We start from the raw sequence: 27,946 nt of genomic DNA on the forward strand, positions 1-27,946 counted from the left end.
AATAATGTACATATCCTAGTGTCTGGCTTCTTTCACTCAGCTAATGTTTTTGAGATTCATTCATGTGTGTATCAATAGCTTGTTATTATTCCATTGCATGTATGTACTGCAACTTGTTTATCCATTCTCCTTGTGATGGACATTGGGTTGTTTCCAGTTTGGGGCTATTGTGCATTTCTCTTCTCAACTCTTCTGAGTGCTGCCAGGTTGAGAGTTGAGAACCACTGATACACCAAGGAAGGGCTTTCCACAGGGAGAAAATGACAGTTCCCTTTATTTCCTGGAGTAAATGTCTTCCTGCGGAAGTGTCAATAGGCATTTTTATGTGGAATCCTATTTTAAAGAACTGTTGTTTAAAGGAACCAAGCTTATAGAAGGGGCAACATTTCTACCGAGTGTCCAGCCCCTCCCCAATCTGTCCTGGGTTCAGTTTGGGGTTGGATGGGAGACTGTATGCTTACGCAGAGGTGCACCTGTGTTGTATAATCACTCCACGGACTACGTCTAATGAACCTGCTGCCAGCCCTACAGCAATTCATTCCCCTGTAACTAACTAGGTGTATATTAAATTTCTGTAAATTGAATCCGTATGTCTCAATGCTCATATGAGAAATTTTGTCACTGTGTTCTAAAAGTTTCTGATTTTTTCCCCCTCCATCAGGTTAATTTTTCATATCTCTACCTCATACCGGGCTCTCTTTGCCATCTCTCTGAGAAATTACTAATACGTAAATTCACATTTCAGTCAATTTAGGGAGATTGCAAAGGAAAACAAGGGTTTTAGGGTTACCTAAACTTGGGGAGGAGTCTTGGGTCTGCCACTTTCCAGTTACATAGTTTATTTTTCTGAGCTTCGGTTACCTAGTCTGTGAAACATTCCTACCTCCTAGGAATGTTGCAGAGGGGCTGTGAGATAAAGTCTGATTTATTTGCAAATTTGTTTTTATTTACTAATTCCCTGCCTCGTCACGGCTTGGCACACCACGTTAGAAACCTGGACTAAATTCAAGCACTTATTTCTGGCTAGAAAAGTCCGGTCCTAGAGGGTTATAACACTCCCATTCGACACTCCCAAGATGACAGCTCCACGCTCTACTTTGACAACTCTGCCACTCTCAAGATGGCGGCCTGGAAGTGCGTAGCCGGGGACCAGCCCCGGAAATCTCGCGTTAGGCGGGGCCAAGCGGTAGGTTCTCGCGAGATGGCACGTCAGTCCCAGACAAGCGTCGTGTGAACAGCTGCTGGTACCGGAGGCAAAGGTGGCGCCGGAGCCGTGCGGGGGTGGGTTGGAGGCAGGTGTGGCAGGCCCTGGGGTCTCCGGGAGCCAGGGAGGTGTAGAGCCCGGACTTGGGGACTCGGGAGGTATAGCGGGTGGCTTGTGGGGGGGGGTCCCTTTTCGGGTTCGCGGTTGCCAGAGGAGGCTGCCGGAAGTGCGCTTAGGGGTTTTTCTTCTCCCCGGGAACCTGAGTGGAAACTGAGGCTCGGGGTGGGGCTGGGAACTGGGGGACGCGCTGAGGCCGCCGTATTCTCCTGCTAGCAGAAGATGTCGGACAGCGAAGACAGCAACTTCTCCGAGGAGGAGGACAGCGAGCGCAGCAGTGACGGCGAGGAGGCCGAGGTCTGTGGCTGGGACGCTGGGGGAAGCATTGCGCCTGGGGACAGGACCAGGACAGAACGGCCCATGTGGGAGCTTAGAAGGGATTAGAAGGAGCTCTGTTCTCTGGGAGTTTTCAGGTTGTCGGGAGAGATAGAGAAGTAGGCAAGCCCAAGTCAAGCAGCGGCACAGGTGCTGGAGGCCGGGGATGTTCCAGTTACAGTGAGATAACAAGTGATGTATTTGAAGGACTTGGCATGTACTAAGAACTCACTATTAGTTTTTATTTTTAGGTGTGCTCAGTCATTCCAGAAACATACTTTTAGTGTCTAGTACATGCTGGATATTCTTTAACCTTGGGCTACACCAGTAAACAAAACAAATTTTTAAAATCTTTCTTTGCTCTAGTGAAGGTAAGCAAACATAACTGATAAGTAAATCATTTAGTAAGCTAGCAGGTACTCTGGAGAAAAGGATAGAGAAGGTGAATAGGGAGTCCTGGTTGCACTGTAAATAGGGTGATCATGGTGGGTCTCAGAGGGTGACATTTGAAAAAAGACTTGTTGGAGGTGAAGGAATGAGTCATGTCATGGAAGAAGAGTGTTCCAGTAAAGAGGAACAGCAAGTTCCAAGTTGGGAGCATGTCTGTGGTGTTCAGAAAGTAACAGGGAGTCCAGTTTGGCGGATCAGAGTGAGTGCAACATAGAAGTAACAGGAGCCACATCATGTGGGATCTTGACGGCTGTGGTGAGGAATTTGTCCTTAACTGAGTGAAATGAAGCCATGAGAAGGTTTTGTTTGTTTGTTTGTTTTTACAAATTTATTTATTTATTGGCTGCGTGGGGTCTTCGTTTCTGCACGGGCTTTCTCTAGTTGCAGAGAGTGGGGGCTACTCTTCGTTGTGGTGTGCGGGCTTCTCATTGCGGTGGCTTCTCTTGTGGATCACGGGCTGTTGGCACACAGACTCAGTAGTTGTGACTGTCGGGCTCTAGAGCTCAGGCTCAGTAGTTGTGGCGCATGGACATGTGGGATCCTCCCGGACCAGGGCTCAAACCATGTCCCCTGCGTTGGCAGGTGACTTCTTAACCACTGCGCCACCAGGGAAGTCCCCATGAGAAGGTTTTGAGCAAGGGAGGCCTGTGATCTAATATTTTGAAAGGATCACTTTAGCTTTGGGTCTGTTGAATGTCACTGTTTCAAGAACCAAATGACAAACATTTCCTGGGATGTATCTGATTTCAAATATTCTTTTTTTTTTTTTTTTAAGAGAACTTTATTTATTTGTTTATTTTTTGGCTGCATTGGGTCTTCGTTACTGCTTTCAGGCTTTCTCTAGTTGTGGCAAGCAAGGGCTTATCTTCGTTGCAGTGCATGGGTTTGCAGGCTTCAGTAGTTGCATGATGTGGGCTCGGTAGTTGTGGCTCACGGGCTCTAGAGCGAGAGCTCAGTAGTTGTGGTGCACGGGCCTAGTTGTTCCGTGGCATGTGGGATCTTCCTGGAGCAGGGATTGAACCCCTGTCGCCTGCATTGGCAGGCGGATTCTTAACCAATGCGCCACCAGGGAAGTCCCTCAAATATTCTTATATTAGCTTTTCTTTTTTTTTTTTAAGATTATTTACTTATTCATTTTTGGCTGCTTTGGGTCTTTGTTGCTGCATGCAGGCTTTCTCTAGTTGCAGAGAGTGGGGGCTACTCTTCGGTGTGGTGTGCGGGCTTCTCATTGCGGTGACTTCTCTTGTGGAGCACGGGCTGTTGGCACACGGACTCTGTAGTTGTGGCTCGTGGGCTCTAGAGCACAGGCTCAGTAATTGTGATGCACGGGCTCAGTTGCTTCATGGCATGTGGGATCTTCCCGGCTCAGGGATCGAACCCGTGTTCCCTGCATTGGCAGGTGGATTCTTAACCACTGCGCCACCAGGGAAGTCCCTCTTTTGTTAACTGTTAGCCTCTTTTATTTATTTCTGATTTACTCATTTGTTGAAAAGATAAATGCTTGAGCATCTACTGCTATGTTCCAGATACATCCTAGGTGTTGGAGAGAGTGGAGCAAGGCCAATTTCTGCTTTCACAGAGTTTACATGCAGTAGGCAACAATTACAGACTAACAGAGAGATGACACTGTGATTATAGAAACGTTAATTTATTGTTTAAGTTAGTTGCCAACTTGTAAAAATTTCATGTAAAAGTCAAGTTTTCTTGCTTTTCTGGAAAAATGGAAGGAGCCAGCAACCTGAGTGAGACCCACAGCAGCCCTTTGCCCAAGAAGTAGCAGCCCCCGCCCTTTAAAATTGGGAGTTTTCTCCAGTTTCCAGGGTGTATTAATTGCCATCTGTCATCATGCAGATTTAAGAAAAGAGAAGATTTCATAAGCCTGTGTTCTGGAAAACATCAGGGAGGTGGAGAGTGCCATAGGTTTCCTTTGAGCTGCCCCACTTATTTATGTTTCCTGCTTGCCCTCTGCAGGCCTTTGATTGTGCACAATCCTTGTGCCTGTTGGGCTTTTAACTCACCTGCTGGCTTGCTTGCTCTCACCAAGTGAAGCAGGAGGGCAGTGTGAGGGCTGCCCTCACCTCCAGAGATAGGTCTGGCTGGGCTTTTGAGACAGCCAAATGTTGGCATGGTCCTTAAAGGACTGGGTCCTGTGGATAGACAGGTGGGGGTGGCAAATAATGAACCACTGTTGGGGGAATCATCTGGTTCATTATTTTAGCCTGAGTGGCTGTTTTTTTGTTTTGTTTTAATATTTGTTTATTTATTTTTGGCTGCATTGGGTCTTTGTTGCTGCGCTCGCACTTTTTCTAGTTGTGGTGAGTGGGGGCTACTCTTCGATGTGGTGCACAGGCTTCTCAGTGCGTTGGCTTTTCTTGTTGCAGAGCACAGGCTCTAGGCATGTGGGCTCAGTAGTTGTGGCTCACAGACTGTAGAGCACAGCCTCAGTAGTTGTGGTGCACAGGCTTAGTTGCTCCGAGGCATGTGAGATCTTCCCAGACCAGGGACTGAACCCGTGTTGCCTGCATTGGCAGGCAGATTCTTTTTTTTTTTTTTTTAATAAGTTTTATTTATATTTTTTATTTTTATCTGCTTAAAAGCCTGTATTACCCTAGTTATTTTTTATCCGTTTATTTATTTATTTATTGGCTGCATTGTGTCTTCGATGCTGCACACGGGCTTTCTCTAGTTGCAGCGAGTGGGGGCTACTCTTCATTGTGATGCACGGGCTCTTTATTGTGGTGGCCTCTCTTGTTGAGGAGCATGGGCTTTAGGCACATGGGCTTCAGTAGTTGTGGCACATGGGCTCAGTGGTTGTGGCTCATGGGCTCTAGAGCACAGGCTCAATAGTTGTGGGGCACGTGCTTAGTTGCTCCATGGGATCTTCCTGGAGCAGGGATCGAACCCGTGTCCCCTTCATTGGCAGGCATATTCTTGACCACTGCACCACCTAGAAAGTCCCCAACTGTATTTTTTTAAAGTCCTTCTCTGTTCCCAGCCGCAGGCTGGCTGGTGTTGGGGACCCAACAGTGCCTGAGCTAGCATGGGCCGTTCACTCAGGAAGCTAAATGACAGTGGTCCGGGCTGTGATGGAGGAAGCCCAGAGGGTTGTGAGCCCAGAGAGTATGCCTGACTTTCCCTGGTGGGGAGAGGGCAAGCATCACTTCCTGGAAGAGAGGGTATTTTGATTGAAGTATGAATGAGAGGCAGAGCAGAATGGCTTTTTATGCTGAGGACCAGCGTGGATGATGGACAGTGCTACGAGAGCATGCTGTAAGTCAGCGGTCCCCAACCTTTTTGGCACCAGGGACCAGTTTCATGGAAGACAGTTTTTTCACGGACGATTAGGGTAGGGGTGGGGGATGGTTCAAGCGGTAATGTGAGTGATGGGGAGTGGCAGATGAAGCCTCGCTTGCCAGCACTCACCTCCTGCTGTGTGGCCCGATTGCTAACAGGCCTGGGACCTGCTATAAGTGGTTCAGTGTGGCTAGGACCTAGCATTTAGGAGGCGGAGCCTGGCGAAGCAGGATGAGAGGCAGAGGCAGAGGGCACAGTGTGCACTTCTAGACCAGGTTGCTAGGGAGCTGGTTCTTTAACTGAGGGCAGTGGGGAGCCGTGGCTGTATTTTAGGCAGGGGACGAAATGATCAGATTTGTGTTTGTTTTGTTTTGGCTGCGCTTTTTGGTGGTGGTGTTGTTGTTTTGCTTGCCTTGTGGTGCAGTATGTGGGATCTGAGTTCCTTGACCAGGGATCAAACCCGTACCCCCTGCAGTAGGAGTGTGGAGTCTTAACCACTGGACCTCCAGGAAAGGCCCCCCGGATTCGTGTTTTAGATCACAGTTTCCCAAGATTGTAAGCTGCTTTCCAGGTGAAGCGTAATGAGAAGTGCTTTTAGGTAGAATAAGAATAAGACCAGAAGCCACAGTGAATCATTCAGTGAGAAAGTTATTTCCTTTTTAGTGGCACACCCTGTTTTTTAATTGGGTCATGCAGAAAATTTCACTTTAGTGCTACTGTGTCTTGAACGCCTTTCTGAAATTTGCTAGTCTCAGTGTTTGGCAGGGAGAACAGGCTTTAGGCTTAGCCTGCAGCAGGCAACAGTATCATGTTGGGACTTAGTAACATTGTTTTCATTGTTTTGCTTTTGTATTTAGGGTAACTTTCTGTTTATAAGAAGCTAACTTTTGGGCTTCCTAGGTGGCGCAGTGGTTAAGAATCTGCCTGCCAATGCAGGGGACGTGGGTTTGATTCCTGCTCCAGGAAGATCCCACATGCCACGGAGCAACTAAGCCCGTGAGCCACAGCTATGGGAATACGGGGATATGTGTATAAAAACAGATGATTGAACTTGATGTACCCCCCCCAAAAAATAATAAATAAATAAATAAAATTTTTTTAAAAAGCTAACTTTTAAAGAGTTTTAACTTATGAAATATTTCAGATCACAAAAAAGTTTGCCTCTTAAAAATTTTAGTGAATTTAAAGAAGGTATCAGATAAATGGGTTGTACTGATGTGGACATGGCAAGAAGTCAGGAAGTTAATGAGAGAAGGTGGAAGTTTGGGGAACACTGTTTTGTATGGGTCATTTCCTTTTGTGATTTGTATGAAAAGAGGGATTAGAGGCCAAGAGACAAGAAAGGAGGCTGGGGCAAGGATTTAGATTTAGAGGGCAGTGTTCTGGACTAGGCTAGGGGCTGTAGAGATGGGAAAGAAGGGACGGATTAAAGAGATGATGTTCAAAAAGCAGAAAGGTCAAGAATTTGGTGCCTAATGGGAGCTAGAGGAGGCTGGCACAGGTCTAGGGGAAGACACTGAGGCCAGTTGGGACATGGTGGATGTGAAGGGCTCAGAGGATATCTGGGGAAGGTATCCAGGAGGCTGCTGGCACATGAGGGTCTCCAGTTCTGGAGAAAAGTAGGGGACTGGAGACAGATGGGGCATCATCTACAGAGACAGTAAGTGAGATTGTGGAAGGTAAAGTGGCCAGGCAGAGAGTGCATGGAGGGAAAAGGAAAGTGGGCCCTTGGTTGAACCGTGGTGATTGAAGCCAGCATTTGAGGGGTGAGCACAGTAAGGGGAGACTGCAGAGGAGCAGGTAGAGAGGTTGGAGAAAAGCTAGGAGAGTGTGGTGTGGCAGACACCGAGGGGAGAGCATTTCGCCAGGTAGAGTGTGGTCAGTGGTGTGAGAGGTCTTTAGGTAAGGACCAAAGAATGTCCATAGAATTAACTGTGAGAGGCAGTCAATGACCTTGGCAAAACAGTGTAGACTGGAAACAGATATGGGAGTCATTGTCACAGAGATGTCTACCACAGTCAAGGGAGTGAATGAGATGGCCCAGGGGACTTGTAGTATGGAGAGAGCCAAGAGCCAAGGACCAAATCTAGTGGAGCGATAACATTTAAAGGCTTCATGGAGGCTGGCAAGGAGGTCTAGTGGAGAGGGGAGCCCAGGTCGGCTGCCAGATATTGGTTGGGTGATGGTGGTGCTGTCACTGAGATAGGATGGCTACCGGAGCAGCCTGGCCAGGGTGGAAAGGCATGTATGCAGACCACAGGGGGCTGTGATCGTCCAGGCAGAGCTGAGGTCAGATTTAGGAGTGGAGAGCGTGGTGTCTGGATTTGGGGGGTTCAGAACCCTGGTGCCCCAACCCTACCTGGCCCTGCAGGTAGAGGAGGAGCGGCGGAGTGCGGCAGGCAGTGAAAAGGAAGAAGAACCTGAGGAAGAAGAGGAGGAGGAAGAGGAGGAGGAATATGATGAGGAAGAGGAGGAGGAAGATGATGACCGGCCCCCCAAGAAACCCCGCCATGGTGGCTTCATTCTGGATGAGGCTGGTATGTGACACGGCTGGCGAGTGCTGAGCAGAGGCTGGACTTCCACCTTCAGTTCTATCCTCCAGTGTACTTTTTGAACATTTTCTTTTGGTAAATGTCAAACATGTGATTGTAGGGTAGTTTACAGAGCCCCTGTGTGCCCTTACCTAGTGTCAGTAGTGAACAGCTCAGTGCCACACTTGTTTTGCTTATTCCTCCTCACTCCCACCCACTACTGGATGATGTTGAAGCAAATCCCAGATACATAATTTTACCCCAAAATATTTCTATATATATTCCCATAAGGTAGATCCTTTTAAAACAACAATTACAATGCCATTGTTCTCCTTTAAAAAACTGACAATAATTTGTGCTAGTCAGGAAAACCTCAGATGACCTATAAGTAGGCAGTTGGACAGGGTAGTGGAGGCTGACAGACCCAGATCCCTTCTTCTTCGCTCTGCTCTTTTCTCCACGTGTCCCTGGGCAAGTTGCTGCCCCTCTGAGCGTCTTTTCCCCTCTGTAAAAGGGGGGCAGGCAGTTCTGCCTACTTCAGCAGGGATATTTTAGGGATTTGGGGGACCGTGCACGTAAAGCACATCAAGTTGATGGCATCCCAAAGTGTAATGCCCCGCCTGCAGTAGGCCCTCAGAAAATAGGGTTATTATTTATTTATGTTACATAGACCCACAATGTATCTACTGTTTTGTAACCGCCTTTCTGTTCCAAGATTGTGGACATGGATATAACATGGATAGCTCAGGTTAAATGAGTTCATGTAAGGAAAGTTTTCTGATCATTTGGCAGGAACTCAGTACATCGTAGCTGCCCTCATCATCACCATCCTCATTAAATAGTCTATTTTTTCCAGTGGCTGCATAGTGTTCCATTCTGTGATGTGCTTTATTGAACCAGTCTCTTGTTGGACGTTGAAGTTGTTTGTGATTTTCAGTAGTATAAGCAGCACTGCCATGAGCATCTTCATATAATATTTAGACGCACATATGCAAGTTACTACCTAGAACAAGGGTTCTTAATCTTTTTGTACTATGACCCCTTTTGGAGTCTGGTGAAACCTCTGAAAGTGTGATTCCCTGACCCTTCTAGGAATCATGTCCTGAGAGGCATAAAAAAAAATACATAGGATTCCAAAACAATTATATTGAAATATAGTATCTAAATATTGAAAGAACATTGTGATGTATGTGCTTCTTTTTTAGCACACTGAAATAACAGGATTTAGTGGAAGATCTGTTAAGAATCTAATTTTGAAGTAGCAATGATTCTGAGTAATATTTTGAGATATCTCTAGCTGTACTGTGCTATGAAAATATTGGATTTCATGGCTAACACTACTGTGGTTTGTTGCCATCTTTCATAAGAATTGATGTCAACATTAAATTTCACGTAGAGATCAATGAAAGTGAAGATGTAGTTTTTTCATCTAACACAGACCTCGCAGATTTTCTGTGAGGCAAATCCCTGTACGTCAAATTGCCGGACAAAGGGGATGCGTATGTTTTTAAAGCTTTTTGATATCTTTGGCCAAATACCAGCTCCTGAAAAGGTCATATTACTTGATACTCCCACCATCCATACATGAGAGTGCTTGTTTCCCACACCCAGGTAAAGTGGAATGACTTGGAACACCATCCTTCATTTTCTTGGGACCCTCTTACCTGAGAGGAAACTGAGGAACAGAGGGGCAGGAGATGCTCTGGGTGCTCCTGGTTCTCAGAGAGCTTCGGCCCTTTTCTCAAAGGCTGAGAGGGAGGGAGTCCTCGCTTAGAGAAAAGGTCTTAGACAACAGATGGGCTCAGATCAAGAGAATGGAGAACATGCCATCTGACAAAGATGTTGACCACTAGGGACACCCACTTGGTGGTGGTGGGAGTGTTGTTGGGCACTGCCTGTGGCAAGGCTATGTGGTAGTGCCTGTTAACAGTTACCATGCAGGGACCCTAGATCCACAAGTCCCTCTTAGGAATTCACCCCACAGGTACAGAAAGATATAAGAACAAAGACACTTGCTGCAGTCCTGTTTGCAGTTGCAAATGTTTGATGACCTAAATGTCCATCGATGATGAGGGCCTGGTATAATGAACTGTAGGGCAGATAATCAGGTAGCATGTGAGGCATGTGCTGCTATGGAAGAGTTCCAAGCTCTAAAAAGAGGGTGAGACAGAACAGTGTGTTAAAAATTGTGTAGAGGGAGGACTTCCCTGGTGGCCCAGTGGGTAAGACTCCGCGCTTCCAATGCAGGGGGCCCGAGTTCCATCCCCGGTCAGGGAACCTTATCCCACATGCATGCCTCAACTCAGAGCCCACATGCCGCAGCTAAGACTTGGGGCAGCCAAAATAAATAAATATTAAAAAAAAATTTTGTGTGGCGGGAAAATAGTGGTGGGGGTTTATGTGCATTTTTTATATATGGCCAGATTACGTCTAGACTAGAAGCTGGTCACAGAGTTACATCTGGGAATGGGAACTGAAAGGGGTCAGAAATGGAAGGGAGACTCACTGTACACTTACCTCTTCTGGATTTTTTCACTGTGTGTTGTTTTAGGTTTTAGTGTAATATTCGAAACATACAAAAGAGTATATGTAATGCAGTGGAGAGGTTAAGTGCACGGACCCTGGAGCCAGACTCCTTCTCAGGTACCAGCTGAGAGTCTTTGGGCAAGTTAGGTGACCTCTCTGGGTCTCGGAGCCCTTACTGTAAAATTAGAACAATGGTGGTACCTCCCTCAGGGTTGCCAGGACAGTTCAGTGAGGAATCTGGCAAGTACGCGGAGGGGAGCAGGGCACACAGTAAGCTCTCAGTAAGTGTTGACTGTTACAAAGGTGAGAGAATAATAATAAAACCAACAAACCATGAACCCTATCTTAAACAAACATACAAAAACCTATATACCAATTTTCCCTTGATAGTTGGGAGGGAACTTTTCTGCTTGCTTATTTTAATCTCATTATTATTAAAATAGATCTGTGGTTGGTAGGGGGAGGGATGACTTTTAGAGTCATATGGATCTGCACATGAGACCTGACCCTGCTGCTTGCAGCAGTTCTAAGGCCTTGGGTGAGAGCCTCACCTGTGAGAGCCTCACCTGTGAGAGCCTCAGTGTCGTGATCTGTAAGTTGGGGGTTTGTAGTGCCTGTTGCCCAGAGGAAATGTTTCCCAGGAGCTGTTGTCATGAGGTCACCTTTTCCCTGGATGCTCCCCAACTACCTGGTGTTCCTGTTTCAGATGTGGACGATGAGTATGAGGACGAGGACCAGTGGGAGGATGGAGCAGAGGACATCCTAGAGAAAGGTGTGTGGGGGCCCCACCTCTCCAAGATCACTGGTGGGGGTGGTGTGTGGCCGAGAGGGTCTTGAGAGCCCATCCCCCACCCCCATCCCTGCACCACCCCAACCCACACCCTCCTCACCTTGCTTCTTTCTGTTGTTGCCAGAGAGACCAGCTCCGTACCCTTTTCCTTTTAGGCCCATGAGTTGGGGGGGTGGGGGTGGGGGCTGTGGGGAGAGGACTCGGGGATCTTAGGGCTCCAGTGAATCCCTTCTGGGGGTTGTGGGGGTGGGACAGGCTGTATCCCAAGATACCCCCCACTTCCTGGGCCAGTGCCACCCCTTCCCTGTTATTTTCCGTTCTGTGCGCCTCATACATTTCGGCTTCTCCCCCAACCACCCAGTGCCTGGCCTTTACTTTTGATTTTCAACCTTCTTGTGTCCCTCCCTTCCCCTTCCCCCAACCCATTGGTTGATTTCGCTGCTATAATTTGGCTCATGCTTTGTCTGCCCTCGCCCACCACCACCACCACCACCACCACCACCACCACTACCACCACCACCTCCTCTTCCTCCAAGTAGAAGAGATTGAAGGTAAGAATCTGAAAAGTGTGATTCCCCGACCCTCCTCCCATATCCTAACATCTCCTCTTCCCTGCCCGTGGCACCCTCCCTCACCCCAGACCCCTGTCCGGCCCTGGGGGCTCTGACTCATGTAGGATCCAGAGGCAGGGGGTTCTGGGGCCAGGTCTCCAGCAGTTGGCCTGGGATGTGTTTTTGTGTGCGTGTATGTGTGAGTGTGCGTGTTGTGGGTTTGTAGGGGTGAAGGGATGGATGGGGTGGGACAGAGTTCAGGATGTGCTTAGACAGTGGTGATGAGATGAGGAACAGCTGGATGTCCTCAGCTGCTGGGCCCCATCCCCAAGGAGGATGCTGAGACGCAGGGTGCTGAGTTGGCCAGAATAGGAGAATGAGGGTTGGCAGTTTCCTCAGTGAGATTTTCTCCTGCCCCAGGACCCAACTCTGACCCCCTTGGCCCCCACTGCTTTCTCCAGGCCCCTGCTGTTCATCTCCCCTTACTCACCCCATCTGCTCATTTTTTTGCAGCCTCCAATATCGACAATGTTGTCTTGGATGAAGACCGTTCTGGGGCTCGCCGCCTGCAAAACCTCTGGAGGTAAGCAGGGAGGGGAAAGGGTGAGACTGGCTTCCATGGGGAGTTTGGGGGGCAGGTCAGCCTACTTTCCTCTCCTCAACCTTCAATTCTTGTTTACTTTCCCCCTCACACGCAGGGACCAGCGAGAAGAAGAACTGGGCGAGTATTACATGAAGAAATATGCCAAGTCATCTGTGGGAGAGACGTAAGTGCGTGGGCTGGGCCGATGAGGGGCTAGGAGCAGGTGGTCGTTTTCTGAGAAGGGTCAGGGGTCTGACAGACCTCTTCCTTCCTGGCTGCCCTTCTCTCTCCAGGGTGTATGGAGGATCTGATGAGCTCTCGGATGACATCACCCAGCAGCAGCTGCTCCCAGGAGTCAAGTAAGGGGGTGGGACAGGAGGGCTGAGGTAGGAATCTTTACTGGGATGACGTGTCCACACGGCTCACTCCCTGAAATAAATCAGGTCACAGCGTCACACAGACAGATGGTGGGGAAAGAGGGGAGGGGCAAGTTGGTACTTTTCTCTCTTCTTCCTTCTGTTTATGGATGGAAGGATGGTGAAGGGAAAGGGTGTGGAGGGAGAGGAGGAAGGATGGGTGTAGTGATTCATATGTTTCACGGTGAGAAGACAATTTCACTAAAGGGCTTCCTTTTACTTTCCTGTCAGGGATCCCAATCTGTGGACTGTCAAATGTAAGGTGTGTGCTTTGGCCTCATGGCTTGGGGGAGGCAGGGGATGAGAGAGGCGGCCTTGTTGGGGAGAACTCTCCTTCAGTCTTTCCTGGGTCTCCTTGATCTGTTCAGTCTCTTCCTTCTGTCTGCCTCTGTATCCTCTCTCCCCCTACCCTCCTCCTCCCCTGCCTGCTCCTCACTTAGTGTCTCCCTGCTGTTTTTCTTGCTGTCCAGGCCTCTTGCTCTGTAATCTCGCCATCTCTCTCTCTCCTACTTTATCTTTTTTTTTTGGCCATGCCACGAGGCTTAGGGATCTTAGCTCCCCCACCATGGATCGAACCCAGGCCCCTGGCAGTGAGGGCGCCAAATCGTAACCACGGGACTGCCAGGGAATTCCGGCTCTCTTACTTTATCTTTTCTGCTTGATGATTCTGTCTTTCTTTCTTTTTTTTTTTTTATTGAGGTATAGTTGGCTTACAATATTATGTAAGTTTCAGGTGTATAACATAATGATTCACAAAATTTAAAGATACTCCATTTATAGTTATTAGAAAATATTGGCTATGTCCCCTGTGCTGTACAATATATCCTATAGCTTTATTTTATTTTATTACATAGTTTGTACATCTTAATCCTCTATCCTTATCTTGCTCTCCCCTGCCTCTGTCTTTCTTGCTGCTGTCTCCTGCCCTGTTTTCTATGTCCTGTCCTTCATCTTGTCATTTCTCTTAAGTCTGCCTTTCTTCTTCCAGATTGGGGAGGAACGGGCTACAGCCATTTCCCTGATGCGCAAGTTCATTGCCTACCAGTTCACAGACACGGTAAGTTGGGTAGGCAGGCAGCTTGGGGCTGAGAGACAGGTAAAGTGACAGTACAGCGACAGGGGTACCAGGTACCCATTGTGCTGAGCAGCACGGCCTGGTAGGTGAGCTGCTCCAGCTGGAGAATGACCACTTTCTGGATCACAGTGTTCTTCATGCCTGATAGAGGTACTGTTTTCATTCTCTCTGCATTTCTGGGAGGATTCCCCAGGCCTGCACCCTTCTGGAAGTCAGCCATCTAGCTCCCGGAGCCTTTTCTGCCTGAGAGCAAGTTCTGACTGTTCACAAACCCTTGTGGGCAGCTGTCACCCTCTTACTGTTTGGGTGGGAGTCCTAGCATAGGGCACTGTGGCTAAGTGCATCACAGAACAGGCCTTTCGGGAGGAGAATTCCTTCCTTCTTTCTTTCACTCAGTTATCAGAAGCCACTGAGTCCCTCCTCTGGGCTGGTGTCGGCATTGAGAGATGCTGAGGATGCAGCGGGGACCATACCAGAGCTGGTCCCTGTCCCTTATGGGCTTGCTCACATACACAGCACACAGAACATGAAGTAGTGCCGCCTGCATGCAAGGCAGTGGATGCTGCATTAAGGGCACAGATCTTTCTTTAGACTCCTGGGTTTTGAATCCTGCCCCTGCTGCTTCCTCGCTGTGTGACCTCGATCTAGCTGCTTCCCCTCTCTGCGCCCCTTGCGTGCCCCTCAGCATCATTAGGATTAAGTATCTTTGAATATGTCCAACTCTTAGTAGCCTGTAACTGTAATTGTTGTCGTAGGTGAAATTGTTAGTTTTGGAACCAGGGCGTGCTGGCTGGTAACTCTCACTGAATAGGATTTGTGTTAGGCTGAGTGCATTGCTTTCACCTGCCAAAGCAGTGGGTGTGTGTCAGTGGGACCAAGTAGATAGTTGCAGGATTTGCAAATCATGGTTTTAAATGTGTTCAGACTTCTACCCTGTGCCCTGGGCAAGATTCTAGTGACCCCATTTGAGATAGGACCAAAGTGGTATGTGTATATTATAAAAGCCAAAATCTCTCCCATTTTTCAGAAGTAATTACTGTTGGTTTGTGTGTCTTTCCAGACTGTCTTCTCTGCATGTTGAAAAATAGGTATTTAAAAAAAATAAAATGGTATTATATACGTATCATTCTGCAGAGAGCCTTTCGTCAATACCATAATCATCTTTCCATGCCCAGTAAACCTAAGATTGTTTCCATTTTTAATTATCACAACCAATACTAAAACAAGCTAGTTGCTTTTTAAAAAATTGAAATATAATTCTCTTCATTACTGTTGGGTTTTGCTTCATGTATTTTGAGCTCTGTCGTTAGGTTCATATATATTTATAATCCTTGTATCTTCTGGATGGATTGACCTTTTTATCATTATTAAATGTCCTTTGTCTCTGGTAATATTTTTTGTCTTGAAGTCTATTCTGCTGTTAGTATAGCCACTCCAGCTCTCTTTGGTTCTAGGTGCTTTTTCTACAGAACATAATGTTGGATATCTTTCTGTGTCACTATATATAGATCCATCTCATTGTTTTTTTTAAGTACTACGTTGTATTTCATGGTACAGGCAGACCCTGGAGATGTTGGTTCCAGGCCCCCACAATAAAGTGAATATCACAGTAAAGCAAGTCACATGAATTTTTTGTTCCCCACTGCGTGGAACAGTTATGTTTACACTATGCTGTGTTCTGTTAAGTGTGTGATAGCATTATGCCTTAAAAAAACACAGTGTACATACCTTAATTAAAAAATAATGCTGTAGGGAAAATGGCACCGATAGACTTGCTCCATGCAGGGCTGTCACAAACCTTCAATTTGTTAAAAAACACACAATAGCTACAAAGTTCTGTGAAGCCAAAGCACAGTAAAATGAGTTATGCCTGTATGGTTATTCCGTAATTTAACAAGTTCCTCTTTGGGGGCATTTAAAAATTTCCAGTCTTGTTTTCTGTGATAAATGACTCTGCAGTGAACATCCTTGTGTTGGGGTCGTTGCACAAACATGTTTCTGTGGGATAAATTCCTAGAGGAGAGACTGCTGAGGTGGCAGTCGTTCTTGGGTACTAGCAGTCGTGTCTCACTGTCTCTTTTTACCGGTTCGGCCCTCCAGCCCCTGCAGATTAAGTCGGTTGTGGCACCAGAGCATGTGAAAGGCTACATCTACGTGGAGGCCTACAAGCAGACCCACGTGAAGCAGGCCATTGAGGGCGTGGGCAACTTGCGGCTTGGCTACTGGAACCAGCAGATGGTGCCCATCAAGGAAATGACAGACGTGCTCAAAGTGGTGAAGGAGGTGGCCAACCTGAAACCAAAATCCTGGGTCCGCCTCAAGCGGGGCATCTATAAGGACGACATCGCTCAGGTGCCCGGGGCTGGGCTGGTGTGGGGCGGCCGAGGAGGCCAGGGCTGTCTGGCCTTTTTCTTTGTCCTTTCCAGCCCCTTGACTAGTGCAGAGAGCAGAACCCAACTTGGGTCAGGTGAAGCAGAGTCTAGACTTTGTTGGGAGCACACAGGAAATGGATGACCACCTTCTGTGCATGTTTGATGCGTGTTAAGTAAAGATCTGAAGGTGGTGAAGGAGTGAGCCATGTGGAGTTCTGGGGGAAGAGGTGTGGGAGAAGGGAGCCCGGAGCCAGAACCGTCACTGGCTTAAGCAGAGGGAGGGAGGGTGAAAGTGGCAGGAGATGAGTGCAGGGAGGGAATGGGCCCTGTGGCCCATCCTAGAGCTTTGGCTTTTACTGGAGTAAGATGAGAGGGTTCTGAGGGATACAGTGTGGCTTGGATTTTAATAGGATTACTCTGCTGACTGCATGGAGACTAGACCACTGGTTCTCAAGCAGGGGTACCCCCAGGGGACATTTCACAATGAATGGAGACATTTCTGGTTGTTTTACCTGGGGAGGGAGTTGACTCTAACATCTAGTGGATAGAAGCCAGGGATGCTGCTAACATCTGTCAAGGCACAGGAGAGCCCCCCCACAACAAAGGATTACCCGGCTGAGAAGCCCTACAGTAGACTGGATGGGGCCACAGCAGCAGGGAAACCAGTGAGGAGACTGCTGCTACAGTCTAGGTGGCGGGTGATGGTGGGACAGTGCCAAGGTTGCAGTAGTAGAGGAGCGGGGAGAGGTCAGAATTTTTTAAGGCAGAGCTGACAGGTTTGCTACCAGGTTGGATGTGAGTGTAAGAGAAAGAAAGGAGTGAAGAATGCCTCCCACGGTGTGTGCCTGATCAGAAAGAAGAATGGAGGGGGACAAGGGAGAGGAGCAGTTTGGGGGCAGTCAGGAGGTTAGTTGCAGTTACGCTGAACGTGAGAGACCTTTAAGACCCCCAGATGGAGATGTCAAGCTGGCAGTGGATACTCAGTTTCAGAATGGAGGAGAGACAGGCTGGAGAGTGAATTTGGGGAAGTTGTCAGTGGTTTCATTTCTTCCCCATCACCCTCTGTCCCTTGCCCTTCCTGGCATCTCCTTGCCCTTCCTGTGTCCGGGGTTGGGGAGGGAGGGCCGGGCGCCTGCTGACCACCTGTCTGGCCTTCTCAGGTGGATTACGTGGAGCCCAGCCAAAACACCATCTCCCTGAAGATGATCCCACGCATCGACTACGACCGCATCAAGGCCCGCATGAGCTTGGTACTGTGGGGACATGCTGCCGGGTTGGGGGGGGGGTGGTGATGGTGGGGGGAGGGTGCGGGGAGGAGAGGGATGCTTGATCCCTGCTGGTGGCCAAGCCCTCATCCCTCACCCTTCCCGCCCGTGCCCCGTTTCCTCCACAGAAAGACTGGTTTGCCAAAAGGAAGAAGTTTAAGCGGCCTCCACAGAGGCTGTTTGATGCAGAAAAGATCAGGTGAGTGTCCTTGGGCTGGGCTGGGCTGGGTGCCCAGAGCTGTGGTGCAGGATGTGCCTTTGCAGGTTCCCCCACGGGGCTGGGCTCCCAGAGCCATCCATGGTTTAGTTTGCGAGTGGTTAGCTTGGCACTTTAGCCTCAGCCAAGTTATTTAACATCCTTGTGCTTCACTTTCCTTTGCCACAAAGATCAATAATAGTAACCCTTGCTTCCTAGGATTGTAGTTAGACTCAGATGAATTACTATGCTTGTGTAGGGACTTCCCTGAAGTCCAGTGGTTAAGACTCTGTGCTCCCAGTGCAGGGGGCACAGGTTCGATCCCTGGTCGGGGAGCTGAGATCCCGCATGCTGCACAGCGTGGCCAAAAAAATAAAAAAATAATATGCACGTGTACCCAGAATATGGTATCACATATTGAAATGAGATCTGTCAACACATCAGGCTTTATAAAGTGTCTTACCCTGATCTCCTGATGCCTGGACACCTCAGTTGGGGGTACAGAGCCCCTTCCACTCAGGGTGTCTCCCTCTCTCTCCCCACTGGATGCAGCATTGGAGCAGCCCAGGGTTTCCAGCATTCCAGGGCTGCCAGGGGCTCCAACAGGGAGGGCAGGAGAGGAGGAGATGGAGTAACAAGAGCCAGTGACATTTTCCCTCTGGTCCTGTTCTGGAAACACATTGTGAGCAGCCAGTTTTTCATTCTGATAAAGGCTGGACTGTAGAATGAGCCTTTTGATCTGCCAGGCTGAGCTAATACCTCCAGGCCAGGCCAGATGAATACTTCACATGCCTGAATTGGACTCATTTACACCATTGGTCTCCACCCGACTGGACATCCCCTTACTGAGCACAAACCAGAGCGACCCTTCCCTGCCCCCCAGTGGCTGGTCTGACGCCGTGCCCAGACATGCCCAGCTGAGCACTCTCCCCTCTTTCCAAATGCACCGTGTGAATGAGAAGATGACTGAGTGATCGGCAGGAGGAGTTCAACCTGCTCCCCCACTCCCTTTTTGAGAGTGGGCATTCTTTCCCTCCCCACTCTAGAAGCATGGGGTGGGAACTAAGGGTCCCCTGCCCCACACGCGGGCCAGTAGGGTTAAGCACAGGCCTGGGAGTTGCACCTCTTGCATTTAGACTCTCAGACTCATAGGCTCGGCCACTTTGACCATGTGATGTGCCCTCCCTGAGCCTCATTCTCTCATTTCCCTGGAAAACGAGGGTCATATTACTGATGTCATGAGCTTTGGGAAGAGTCAGTGAGGTCACATGTGTCTGTGAGTGTTTACTGTTAGCAGTGTCTGATACTTTGTCTAACTGGTACTCACAGAGTGCCTGCTGTGAGCCAGGCACTATTATAGAGGAAATAATGAAGAAAAGATGCTAAATCCCTGCCCTTCTGGAGCTGCCATTCTAGTTTGGGAGATGGATCAAACGGTAGCCCATCAGAGGGTGATAACATGCTGTAGTGAAAAACAAAGCAGGGAAGGGGCAGCAGAGTGCAGGGGGGTGGGGGCTCTGGGCCCTTCTGTCGAGGCGGGGCCTTCGTGGGCTTTGTGAGAGGTCACTCCCGCCAAGAGGGTATGTACTGGGATGAGGTGGCTCAGGCATCCTATGTTCTTTTCCCCTTTTGCCAGTAGAGGAGACTGAGGTACAGCAAGATTCTCCTCTTAACCTCCCCTTCCAATGTTCTCTCCCCCACAAAATCCAGGTCCCTTGGGGGTGATGTTGCCTCTGATGGTGACTTCCTCATCTTCGAGGGGAACCGTTACAGCCGGAAGGGCTTTCTGTTCAAGAGCTTTGCCATGTCTGCTGTGGTGAGGATCCCAGAGAGGGTCATGCTGATGGCAGTGGGGAGCGGGGAGGCCAAGCTTTCTCCCTCCTGCAGTCCAGGCCCCAGAGCAGTGGCTTATCTGAGCCTGTCCTGGATAAACCTCAAGTTAGGAGTGCCCCAGGGGAATAATCTCACCATCTCTTCAGCCCACTCAGCTGGGCTGTGACACCGACTTCCATCCACGTCCTTCTCTTCCTCTTGTCTCTTGGGGCTCAGATCACGGAGGGCGTGAAGCCCACACTCTCTGAGCTGGAGAAATTTGAGGACCAGCCAGAGGGCATCGACCTTGAGGTGGTGACTGAAAGCACAGGTATTTGGTCCCAATCAGTAACCCAGGCCAAGGAGGGGGCAGTCCACGGTGAGCAGCCCCCGAGTTGGCCCTATGCCTGCCCCTGCAGGGAAGGAGCGGGAGCACAACTTCCAACCTGGGGACAACGTGGAGGTGTGTGAGGGCGAGCTCATCAACCTGCAGGGCAAGATCCTCAGTGTGGACGGCAACAAGATCACCATCATGCCCAAGCACGAGGACCTCAAGGTGGGCACCACACTGCTTGTACATAACGTGGTGGGTCGAGGGCGTGATGAAACCATGGAGTAATCTTGAGGTCACTGGTTTTAGTTTGCTTAGGGATGGGTGTGTCTGAGGCTCGTCTAGGGCCAGCATAGTGTGTCTGGGGTGAGGCTGTCTCCACGTGGGTCTGAGGAGGTGTCTAGTCTGGTGTCTTATGTCTTGCAGACAGGCTGTCTCTCTGTGCAGGGTAAGGGTTGTCCAGGCTGATAACCTGAGTCTGTGGGGCAGGCTGAGGGTGGTCCAGGTGACCTGAGGTAGTCTGTGGTGGGGGGTGCGAGCCTGGAGTGGGTTCTGGCCAGGGGCTTTCTGAGAATACGAGTGGAATTGGAAGATGGGCAGGCAGATGGGTTGTGGTGCCTACCCCTGACTTACTTGTCCTCACACCCGATCCCCAGGACATGCTGGAATTTCCAGCCCAGGAACTTCGGAAGTACTTCAAGATGGGGGACCATGTGAAGGTGATTGCTGGCCGGTTCGAGGGCGACACAGGCCTCATTGTGCGGGTGGAGGAGAACTTCGTCATCCTCTTCTCCGACCTCACCATGCATGAGGTAGCTGGCGGGCGTCTGGGAGTGGGGTGGATGCGCCAGGAGGAGACCGAGGCCGAAGAGCCACGTGGACCTTGGTTCACCCTTTCCCATCTCCCGCAGCTGAAGGTGCTTCCCCGGGACCTGCAGCTTTGCTCAGAGACGGCATCAGGTGTGGATGTCGGGGGCCAGCATGAATGGGGGGAGCTGGTGCAGCTGGACCCCCAGACTGTAGGTGTCATCGTGCGACTGGAGCGGGAGACCTTCCAGGTGTGTGTGCTGCACACAGAAGCAGGCTTACTTTAGGGGCTTCCTCTCCCTCCAGCTTCTCATCCTGGGAGGATTAGAGCATGCTGGCTAAGAACCCAGACTGCTCTGGGTTGCAGACCTGGCTTTGCCACCCACAGCCAGCTATGTGGTATCGGGCAAGTGCGTGTCATTCACCCTCTCTGTGCCTCAGCATTGCACCCTGTAAAAAGGAGATCACAGCAGCATATACTTGGTTAGCTGTGACTGAATCCCTGAGATCAGATACACACCAAGGCATCTGGTGCTTGCTCAAGGGCTGGGTGCTGCTGATGCCTTCCTACCCTTCACCGTGGACGTGGGAGCCATGGAGCGTAAATGCTTCGGAGCCTGGATTCTGGACTCACATCTCAGCTCTGTTGCTCCGTGCTGTGTGACTCGGCTAGTAAATCGCCCTCTCTGGGCCTGAGATTTCCCCTATGTAAGATGGGAATTGCAACAGCATCCAGTTTCTCAGGGAAATTTTGAGGCCTCAGTGAAAGCTCGTGTGAAGAATTTAGCATGGGTCTGGCACAGAGTGATGGGTGGACATTAGCCATTATTATGTTAATATCTATTCCTCTCATCATCTCTCAGGTCCCTGATGCTCAGTTGGAATGGAGTCTCCTCCCAGAGGGTGTTTTGGAATGATTGGGAACATTTTTGGTTGACCCAGTGCCTAGGCGGTGGTTCCCCAACATTGCCTGCCCCAGAGTTAGGGAGTCTAGACGTCCTGCAGAGCTTGGGACAGTCTCCTACAGGAAGAATCATCCCACTGTAGGGAAGCCCTGCTCCACGTCACCCCTTTCCACCCATCCCCTCAGTATCCCCTCTCCTCCTTTCACAGGTGCTGAACATGTACGGGAAGGTGGTGACTGTCAGGCACCAGGCTGTGACCCGGAAGAAGGACAACCGCTTCGCCGTGGCCCTGGACTCAGAACAGAACAACATACATGTGAAAGACATCGTCAAGGTCATTGACGGCCCCCACTCAGTGAGTATAAGCTCCTGCCCTTCTGTCGCATCTGAAAGAATTGGGGTGGGGCATGGCCACACAAGTGACTGTCCTTCCCCATCCAGGGCCGGGAGGGCGAGATTCGCCATCTCTTCCGCAGCTTCGCCTTCCTGCATTGCAAGAAACTGGTGGAGAACGGGGGCATGTTTGTGTGCAAGACCCGCCACCTGGTGCTGGCAGGGGGATCGAAGGTGAGGCAGGCATGGTGGCACCCTCTCTGTTGGCTACCTGGCTCAGCTCTCTGGCCTTCCCTGGCCCCAGGAGTGACAAGAATGGGCTTGTGGAAGATTAGGAGGGCAGGTGTCAGTGTCAGGTCCTTGGCAAAGTGTGGAAAAAAAGGGTTATTGGGATTCTGAGCTGTTTACCAAATTATATGTTCATTCAGTTTTATTGTGTACCTGTTAGGTCCTTGACACTAGAGGTATGGCAGTGAACAAGACAAAAAAACTCTGCTCTTCTAGTGCCTACTCTGCAGACAAACAGAAATAAATACATGCATAGTACAACCTGGGCTGATGGCAAACAGCATGAAGAAAAATAAAACAGAATAAGGAGATAGAGAATGAAGGGACCTGCTGTTTTAGATAGAGGAGTGTAAGGAAAGACATCCTTGAGCAGGTGGCGTTTGAGCAGAGACCCGAAGAAGAGTTGGAGAGCCGTGTGAATGTCTCAGGGGACAGCAAAGTTCCTGGGGTGGGATCTGTAGGGAAGTTGTAGAGAACCAGGTGTCAGAAAGGAAATCAGACCTGGGAGCTGGGGAGCTGGGACCAGGAGATGGTTTTCTCAGTGCCCTGCAGATGGAATGCTGAATTCCCATGACCTGCAGTTTCTGTGTCACAAGGGGTTTAAATTCTTGACTACCACATTTTAGTCCCACTCCTTGCCCAAGGGAGGCCTGGGCCTCTTGATTGACAGGCCCACAGTGGCACAGGGGTGGCAGTTTTCCCAAAGGGAAGTTGAGGCCTTGTGACCAGAAGCAGGGAGGGATGGCTGCTGGGCAGGTTCAAGCAGGAACTGTTCCCAGATGGCAGCAGGCAGTGTGGTGCAGGGGCTGGGAGCCCGTCACCCAGGCCCTGCCTGCCGTTCACTTCTTGCCCTTTCCCTAGCCGCGAGACGTGACCAACTTCACAGTAGGTGGCTTTGCCCCTATGAGCCCCCGAATCAGCAGCCCCATGCACCCCAGCGCTGGAGGTGAGGGGGATTGGGGGTGGGCATGTGTCTGGGGGGTGGAAAAGGGAGGTTGTTCAGCCCACGAATGTCTGCTCTGGGCCGGCCCGCCCATGATGGGGCTCACAGCCCAGGGGAGATCCAACCCCACCGCACAGTGGCGGCCCAGGGTGGTCAGGGCTGTGATGGGAAAGCTCGGGGCTCTGGTGGGGGCCCCCAGAGGAGGCTCCTAGCCCCAGGGTGGAGGGGGAGTCAGGTGAAGAGGGGGCTGGAAGGCACCCTGGCTGTGGGCATAGCACGAGAGGGGGTGGCCCCAGGGACTGGTAACATTCTTCCTCCACAGGTCAGCGCGGTGGCTTTGGCAGCCCGGGTGGTGGCAGTGGCGGCATGAGCAGGGGCCGGGGGCGGAGAGACAACGAGCTTATTGGCCAGACTGTGCGCATCTCCCAGGGACCTTACAAAGGTGACCCTCGAGGCCATGTGGAGGCCTGGGGAGGGGCATGGTGAAGGAGTGCCCACCCGGCCTGACCTCCTGCCTCCCCACCAGGCTACATTGGCGTGGTGAAAGACGCCACAGAGTCCACAGCCCGCGTGGAGCTGCACTCCACCTGCCAGACCATCTCAGTGGACCGTCAGCGCCTCACCACGGTGTACGGGCCAGGGCAGGGCCGGGAGGGAGCTTGTTGGGCGGTGCGAGGGCCCTACTCACCCCACTTGTTCTCTGTGTCTACAGGGGCTCACGGCGCCCGGGTGGCATGACCTCGACCTATGGGCGGACACCCATGTATGGCTCCCAGACGCCCATGTACGGTTCTGGCTCCCGCACGCCCATGTATGGCTCTCAGACGCCGCTCCAGGATGGTGAGCACCCCCAGGGGACGGGGATGAGAGGCAAGGTAGGGGGATCTGGAGATAGGATAGAACTGATGCACACACATCTCTCCCGTTCCAGGCAGCCGCACCCCGCATTATGGCTCTCAGACGCCCCTGCATGACGGCAGCCGCACTCCTGCCCAGAGTGGGGCTTGGGACCCCAACAACCCTAACACACCATCACGGTGAGGGCCAGGAGCTAGGGGTGGGGTCAGGGTTCCCTCAGCCACTGGGTGTGTGTGCCCGTGTGTCAGTGCTTCTGCTGTGTTTCTGTGGGATGGACGAGTCTGTGTGGTCCACCCTGAGTTCTCTGCTCCCAGCCCCAGGCTCGTCACATGAAGGGGTAGGCAAGGCTGGGGCTGGCGGCAAAGTAGTCTCTCCAGCTCCCATCGTAATAGCGTGCTGTGGTTAAGACCTGGGCTTGGAGACAGATTGTCACAGGACCTTGGTCATGTGACTGGCTGGGTGACCTTGGATGGGCAGCCTCATCTGTGTTTCCCAAGTCTCCTCACCCATGAAATGAAGGCCTCTGGATAGGGCTCTTTGTGAGGATGACGTGGCCTTGGTGTTGCCCGGTGTTCAGTGCTGTTCTGGAAGCGTTTGCTATGTGTTTTGCGATCACCACAGTCATTCTCAACAGACTTCTCTCCCCAACAGGGCTGAGGAGGAGTATGAGTATGCGTTCGATGATGAGCCTACCCCGTCCCCGCAGGCCTACGGGGGCACCCCCAATCCCCAGACACCTGGCTACCCAGACCCCTCGTCCCCACAGGTCAACCCACAGTACAACCCACAGACGCCAGGGACGCCGGCCATGTGAGTCCACTGGGGCTAGCCCTTATCAACCACTGCCCAAACCCTCCTCACTGCCGCCACCTCCTTCTCTCCTTGTCTCTGCAGGTACAACACAGACCAGTTCTCCCCTTATGCGGCCCCCTCCCCGCAAGGCTCCTACCAGCCCAGCCCCAGCCCCCAGAGCTACCACCAGGTGGCGCCAAGCCCAGCAGGCTACCAGAACACCCACTCCCCAGCCAGCTACCACCCCACACCCTCGCCCATGGCCTACCAGGTACTGGTCAGCTTGCACACCCTTGAGGGGGGTGGGCTAGGATGGGCCTCGGGCCTGTGGGGACAACCAGGCCAAATGACCCGTTCCCAGCGACGCCATCCCCTTTTGCCTACAGGCCAGCCCCAGCCCGAGCCCTGTTGGCTATAGTCCGATGACACCCGGAGCTCCCTCCCCTGGTGGCTACAACCCGCACACGCCGGGCTCAGGCATTGAGCAGAACTCCAGCGACTGGGTAACCACTGACATCCAGGTGAAGGTGCGGGACACATACCTGGATACGCAAGTGGTGGGGCAGACAGGTGTCATCCGCAGTGTCACGGTAAGTGGGGCCCAGGCTGGTGGATGGGCAGGCATCCTCTTCTTTGGGGTCCCCAGTCTCTCTGGTTATTGTGTTTTGTTTTCTTTCTGTCTATCCACATCCTGAAGTACCTGTTTATAGCTGGAAAAATAGATGTGGAAAGGTTTGGCATGTAAGCTCTGCAAGGCAGGGATTTCTGCCTTTGTGCTGATGGCTGGGCCCCCAACAGCCTGGGACAGTGACTGGCACCCAGGAGTATGTTTACTCATGGACTGAGCGCTCCTCTCTGCCAGGCTTCAGCTTCACGCCAGGCACCCACACCCCCGGGCACTCCCTGCTCCCGCTCTGCCGGCCCTTCCATTCTTCACAGTCACTGAATGCTCTCCAGCCTCAGGGCCTTTGCTCATTAATTTTCTCTGTCTAGAACTCTCTTCATGTCATTCTTTGTCTAGTTAACTTCTACTCATGCTTCAGAGAAGCACCTGGGCTATCTCAGGTCTGTCTCTTATGGGTCCATGTAATTCTTTTTCATGTTATTCACCTGCTTCTTAAAAGCTTAAGGTTTACCCTCATGTGATTCTTTGATTACCAAGTGTATATTTTCTTCCCAAGTAGCCCACCATTCCTAAATGAGGGACCGACCCCTTGTTGGCCCTTCAGTAAATATTAATTGAATTAATTAAACAAACACCAGAGATGAAGACAGCTCCAGGCGCTGTCCTCACAGATTTCACATCCAATGGGGGAGACAGACATGTCCCCAGACAGTGACAGCTCGAGTGGCCAGAGCTGGGATATGGGAAGCCTGGAGGGCAAGGAGAGCTATGTGAACGCAGGGGAGGCACCTTACCCAACTTTGGAAGGGATCAGGGAGGGCTTCTGGGAGAAGGTGACATCTGTGCCGAGACCTGAAGAATGAATAGGAGTAAGCCAACAGAAATGGCTGGGGAAGGGCTTGAGTGTGTTCCAGACAGAGGACATGTGCAAAGGCCTGGAGATAAGGGAAAACCTGGCACATCTGGGGAGTTGAAGTCTCTTCATTGTGGCTAGAACATAAAGACTCAAGGGGGAAGGTGAGTGATGAGGCCAGAGGAGTGGCTGGAGCAGGTCACATGCCAGCCTGAGGGCACTGCTGGGTGGAGGAGGGTTCTAAGTAGGGGAGTGGTGGGGTCAGATCTGTGGTTTGGAATTAATTCACTATGTTGCTCTGTCATAGATGGATCAGGTGTGGTAAGACTGGATCAGGGGCTGGGAGCCCACAGGGAGGTCAGGCTGCACTACAGGGCTGTGGGGAGGAGAGGAAGGAGGGAGGTGGCTGAGACCCTCAGGAGGCTGAATGGACAGGCCTCAGAGCTGGAGATTGTTGGTGAAGTTGCTAAGATGACGTCCAGAGCTCTGCCTGGGGCTGGAGACTGTGGAGCCATCCTTGAGACTGGGGCCCAGGAGGAGGAGCAAGTATGGGGAAGACACTGAGGCCAGTTTGGGGTACGATAAGTCAAGAGCGTGCAGTCTCCCTTTTGGCCTAAGTTAGCTTCGTGCTGGTGCTCGCCTTGCTGATCTGATCGCCCTGCCCCCGTACACTACAGAACCCAGACCTTGGAACCAGGCCCAGCCTTCACCTTTCCTGTCCCTGTGTCACCTTGGGAAACTGACTTCTTAGAATGAGCCCTGATCCTATGTCTTCAGGGTGGGTATCTGTCCTGTGTTGGGAGCAGGCCAGGCTGACTAGGCTGTCCCCACCCCCAGGGAGGCATGTGCTCCGTGTACCTGAAGGACAGTGAAAAGGTTGTCAGCATCTCCAGTGAGCACCTGGAGCCCATCACCCCCACCAAGAACAACAAGGTAGGAGAGGGCAAAGGGCTGTGGGGGCATTGGGCTGCTGCCATGGACCCTGACCCCATGTGTTGTTCCCTCCCCCCCACCCCCCAACCAGGTGAAGGTGATCCTGGGTGAGGATCGGGAAGCCACTGGTGTCCTGCTGAGCATCGATGGCGAGGATGGCATTGTCCGCATGGACCTTGACGAACAGCTCAAGATCCTCAACCTCCGCTTCCTGGGGAAGCTCCTGGAGGCCTGAGGCAGGCAGGGTGGACTTTGGCAGATAGTCTGGCAGTTGGAGAGCATCCCTCCTTCCTTCCCTGACCCTTGGCTCTGACACAGGATCCGGGGCCTGGAGCAGGGCTAGCCTGGTTGATCAGGATTTCTTTTATTTTCCTTCTGGGTTCCTATCTCCCTCCCTGATATTCATGGGAATCAGAGTAGAGTCTGGGGGAGGGTCCCCACCTTCTTGTACTCCACCTTCCCCAGCTTTCTTTTGTGTTATGGTCTTTCAATAAAAAGTTGTTTGGTCAGAAGTTCCGTGTGCTCTTAGGCAAATAACAGTCCTATGAAAGCCTCAGTTTCCCCATCTAGAAAATGATGCTCCTTAACCCAGAGGGCTGTTGAATGTAAATATAAGAAGACATTGGAAAGAGATTATTGGAACAGAGCCTGCCATGTGATTGACAAAGTTACATCTTACTCATGCTTGAGTTATGTTAAGTAAAAATCAGTCAGTATCCCTCAGGAAACCTAAATTCCTCCTATGGTGCAGGCTGCAGCATTTGATGGTCTTTTCTCTTGA

General features: G+C 50.9%; 1 protein-coding gene across 9 annotated transcripts; it reads left to right on the top strand.

The window, feature by feature from the left end:
- Window positions 1-1,211: 1,211 nt before the first annotated feature.
- Window positions 1,212-27,677, top strand: SUPT5H (SPT5 homolog, DSIF elongation factor subunit). 9 transcript variants are annotated; one of them, XR_009049699.1, is made up of 31 exons: window positions 1,219-1,281; window positions 1,538-1,618; window positions 7,752-7,917; window positions 11,144-11,209; window positions 11,764-11,778; window positions 12,292-12,361; window positions 12,477-12,545; window positions 12,655-12,720; window positions 13,009-13,039; window positions 13,766-13,834; window positions 15,953-16,204; window positions 17,385-17,474; window positions 17,618-17,688; window positions 19,396-19,501; window positions 19,735-19,828; window positions 19,917-20,053; window positions 20,485-20,640; window positions 20,740-20,886; window positions 21,749-21,895; window positions 21,982-22,107; window positions 23,023-23,107; window positions 23,427-23,546; window positions 23,631-23,733; window positions 23,817-23,944; window positions 24,036-24,141; window positions 24,614-24,772; window positions 24,857-25,025; window positions 25,141-25,344; window positions 26,276-26,396; window positions 27,070-27,165; window positions 27,257-27,275. XR_009049699.1 is itself a non-coding variant. In XM_057712099.1 (30 exons), exons 2-30 carry the CDS (start codon window positions 1,544-1,546, stop codon window positions 27,398-27,400), a joined length of 3,267 nt encoding a protein of 1,088 aa, XP_057568082.1. In that variant the 5' UTR covers window positions 1,212-1,281; window positions 1,541-1,543; the 3' UTR covers window positions 27,401-27,677. The 9 variants fall into 9 exon arrangements, 8 of the variants coding, with proteins under 8 accessions (XP_057568082.1, XP_057568081.1, XP_057568087.1 ...); XM_057712099.1 differs by lacking the exon at window positions 26,276-26,396 and having other exon boundaries at window positions 1,212-1,281; window positions 1,541-1,618; window positions 27,257-27,677; XM_057712098.1 differs by lacking the exon at window positions 26,276-26,396 and having other exon boundaries at window positions 27,257-27,677.
- Window positions 27,678-27,946: the final 269 nt, after the last annotated feature.

This window comes from Hippopotamus amphibius, chromosome 16 (assembly GCF_030028045.1).
Source record: "Hippopotamus amphibius kiboko isolate mHipAmp2 chromosome 16, mHipAmp2.hap2, whole genome shotgun sequence".
Classification (NCBI taxonomy): domain Eukaryota; kingdom Metazoa; phylum Chordata; class Mammalia; order Artiodactyla; family Hippopotamidae; genus Hippopotamus; species Hippopotamus amphibius.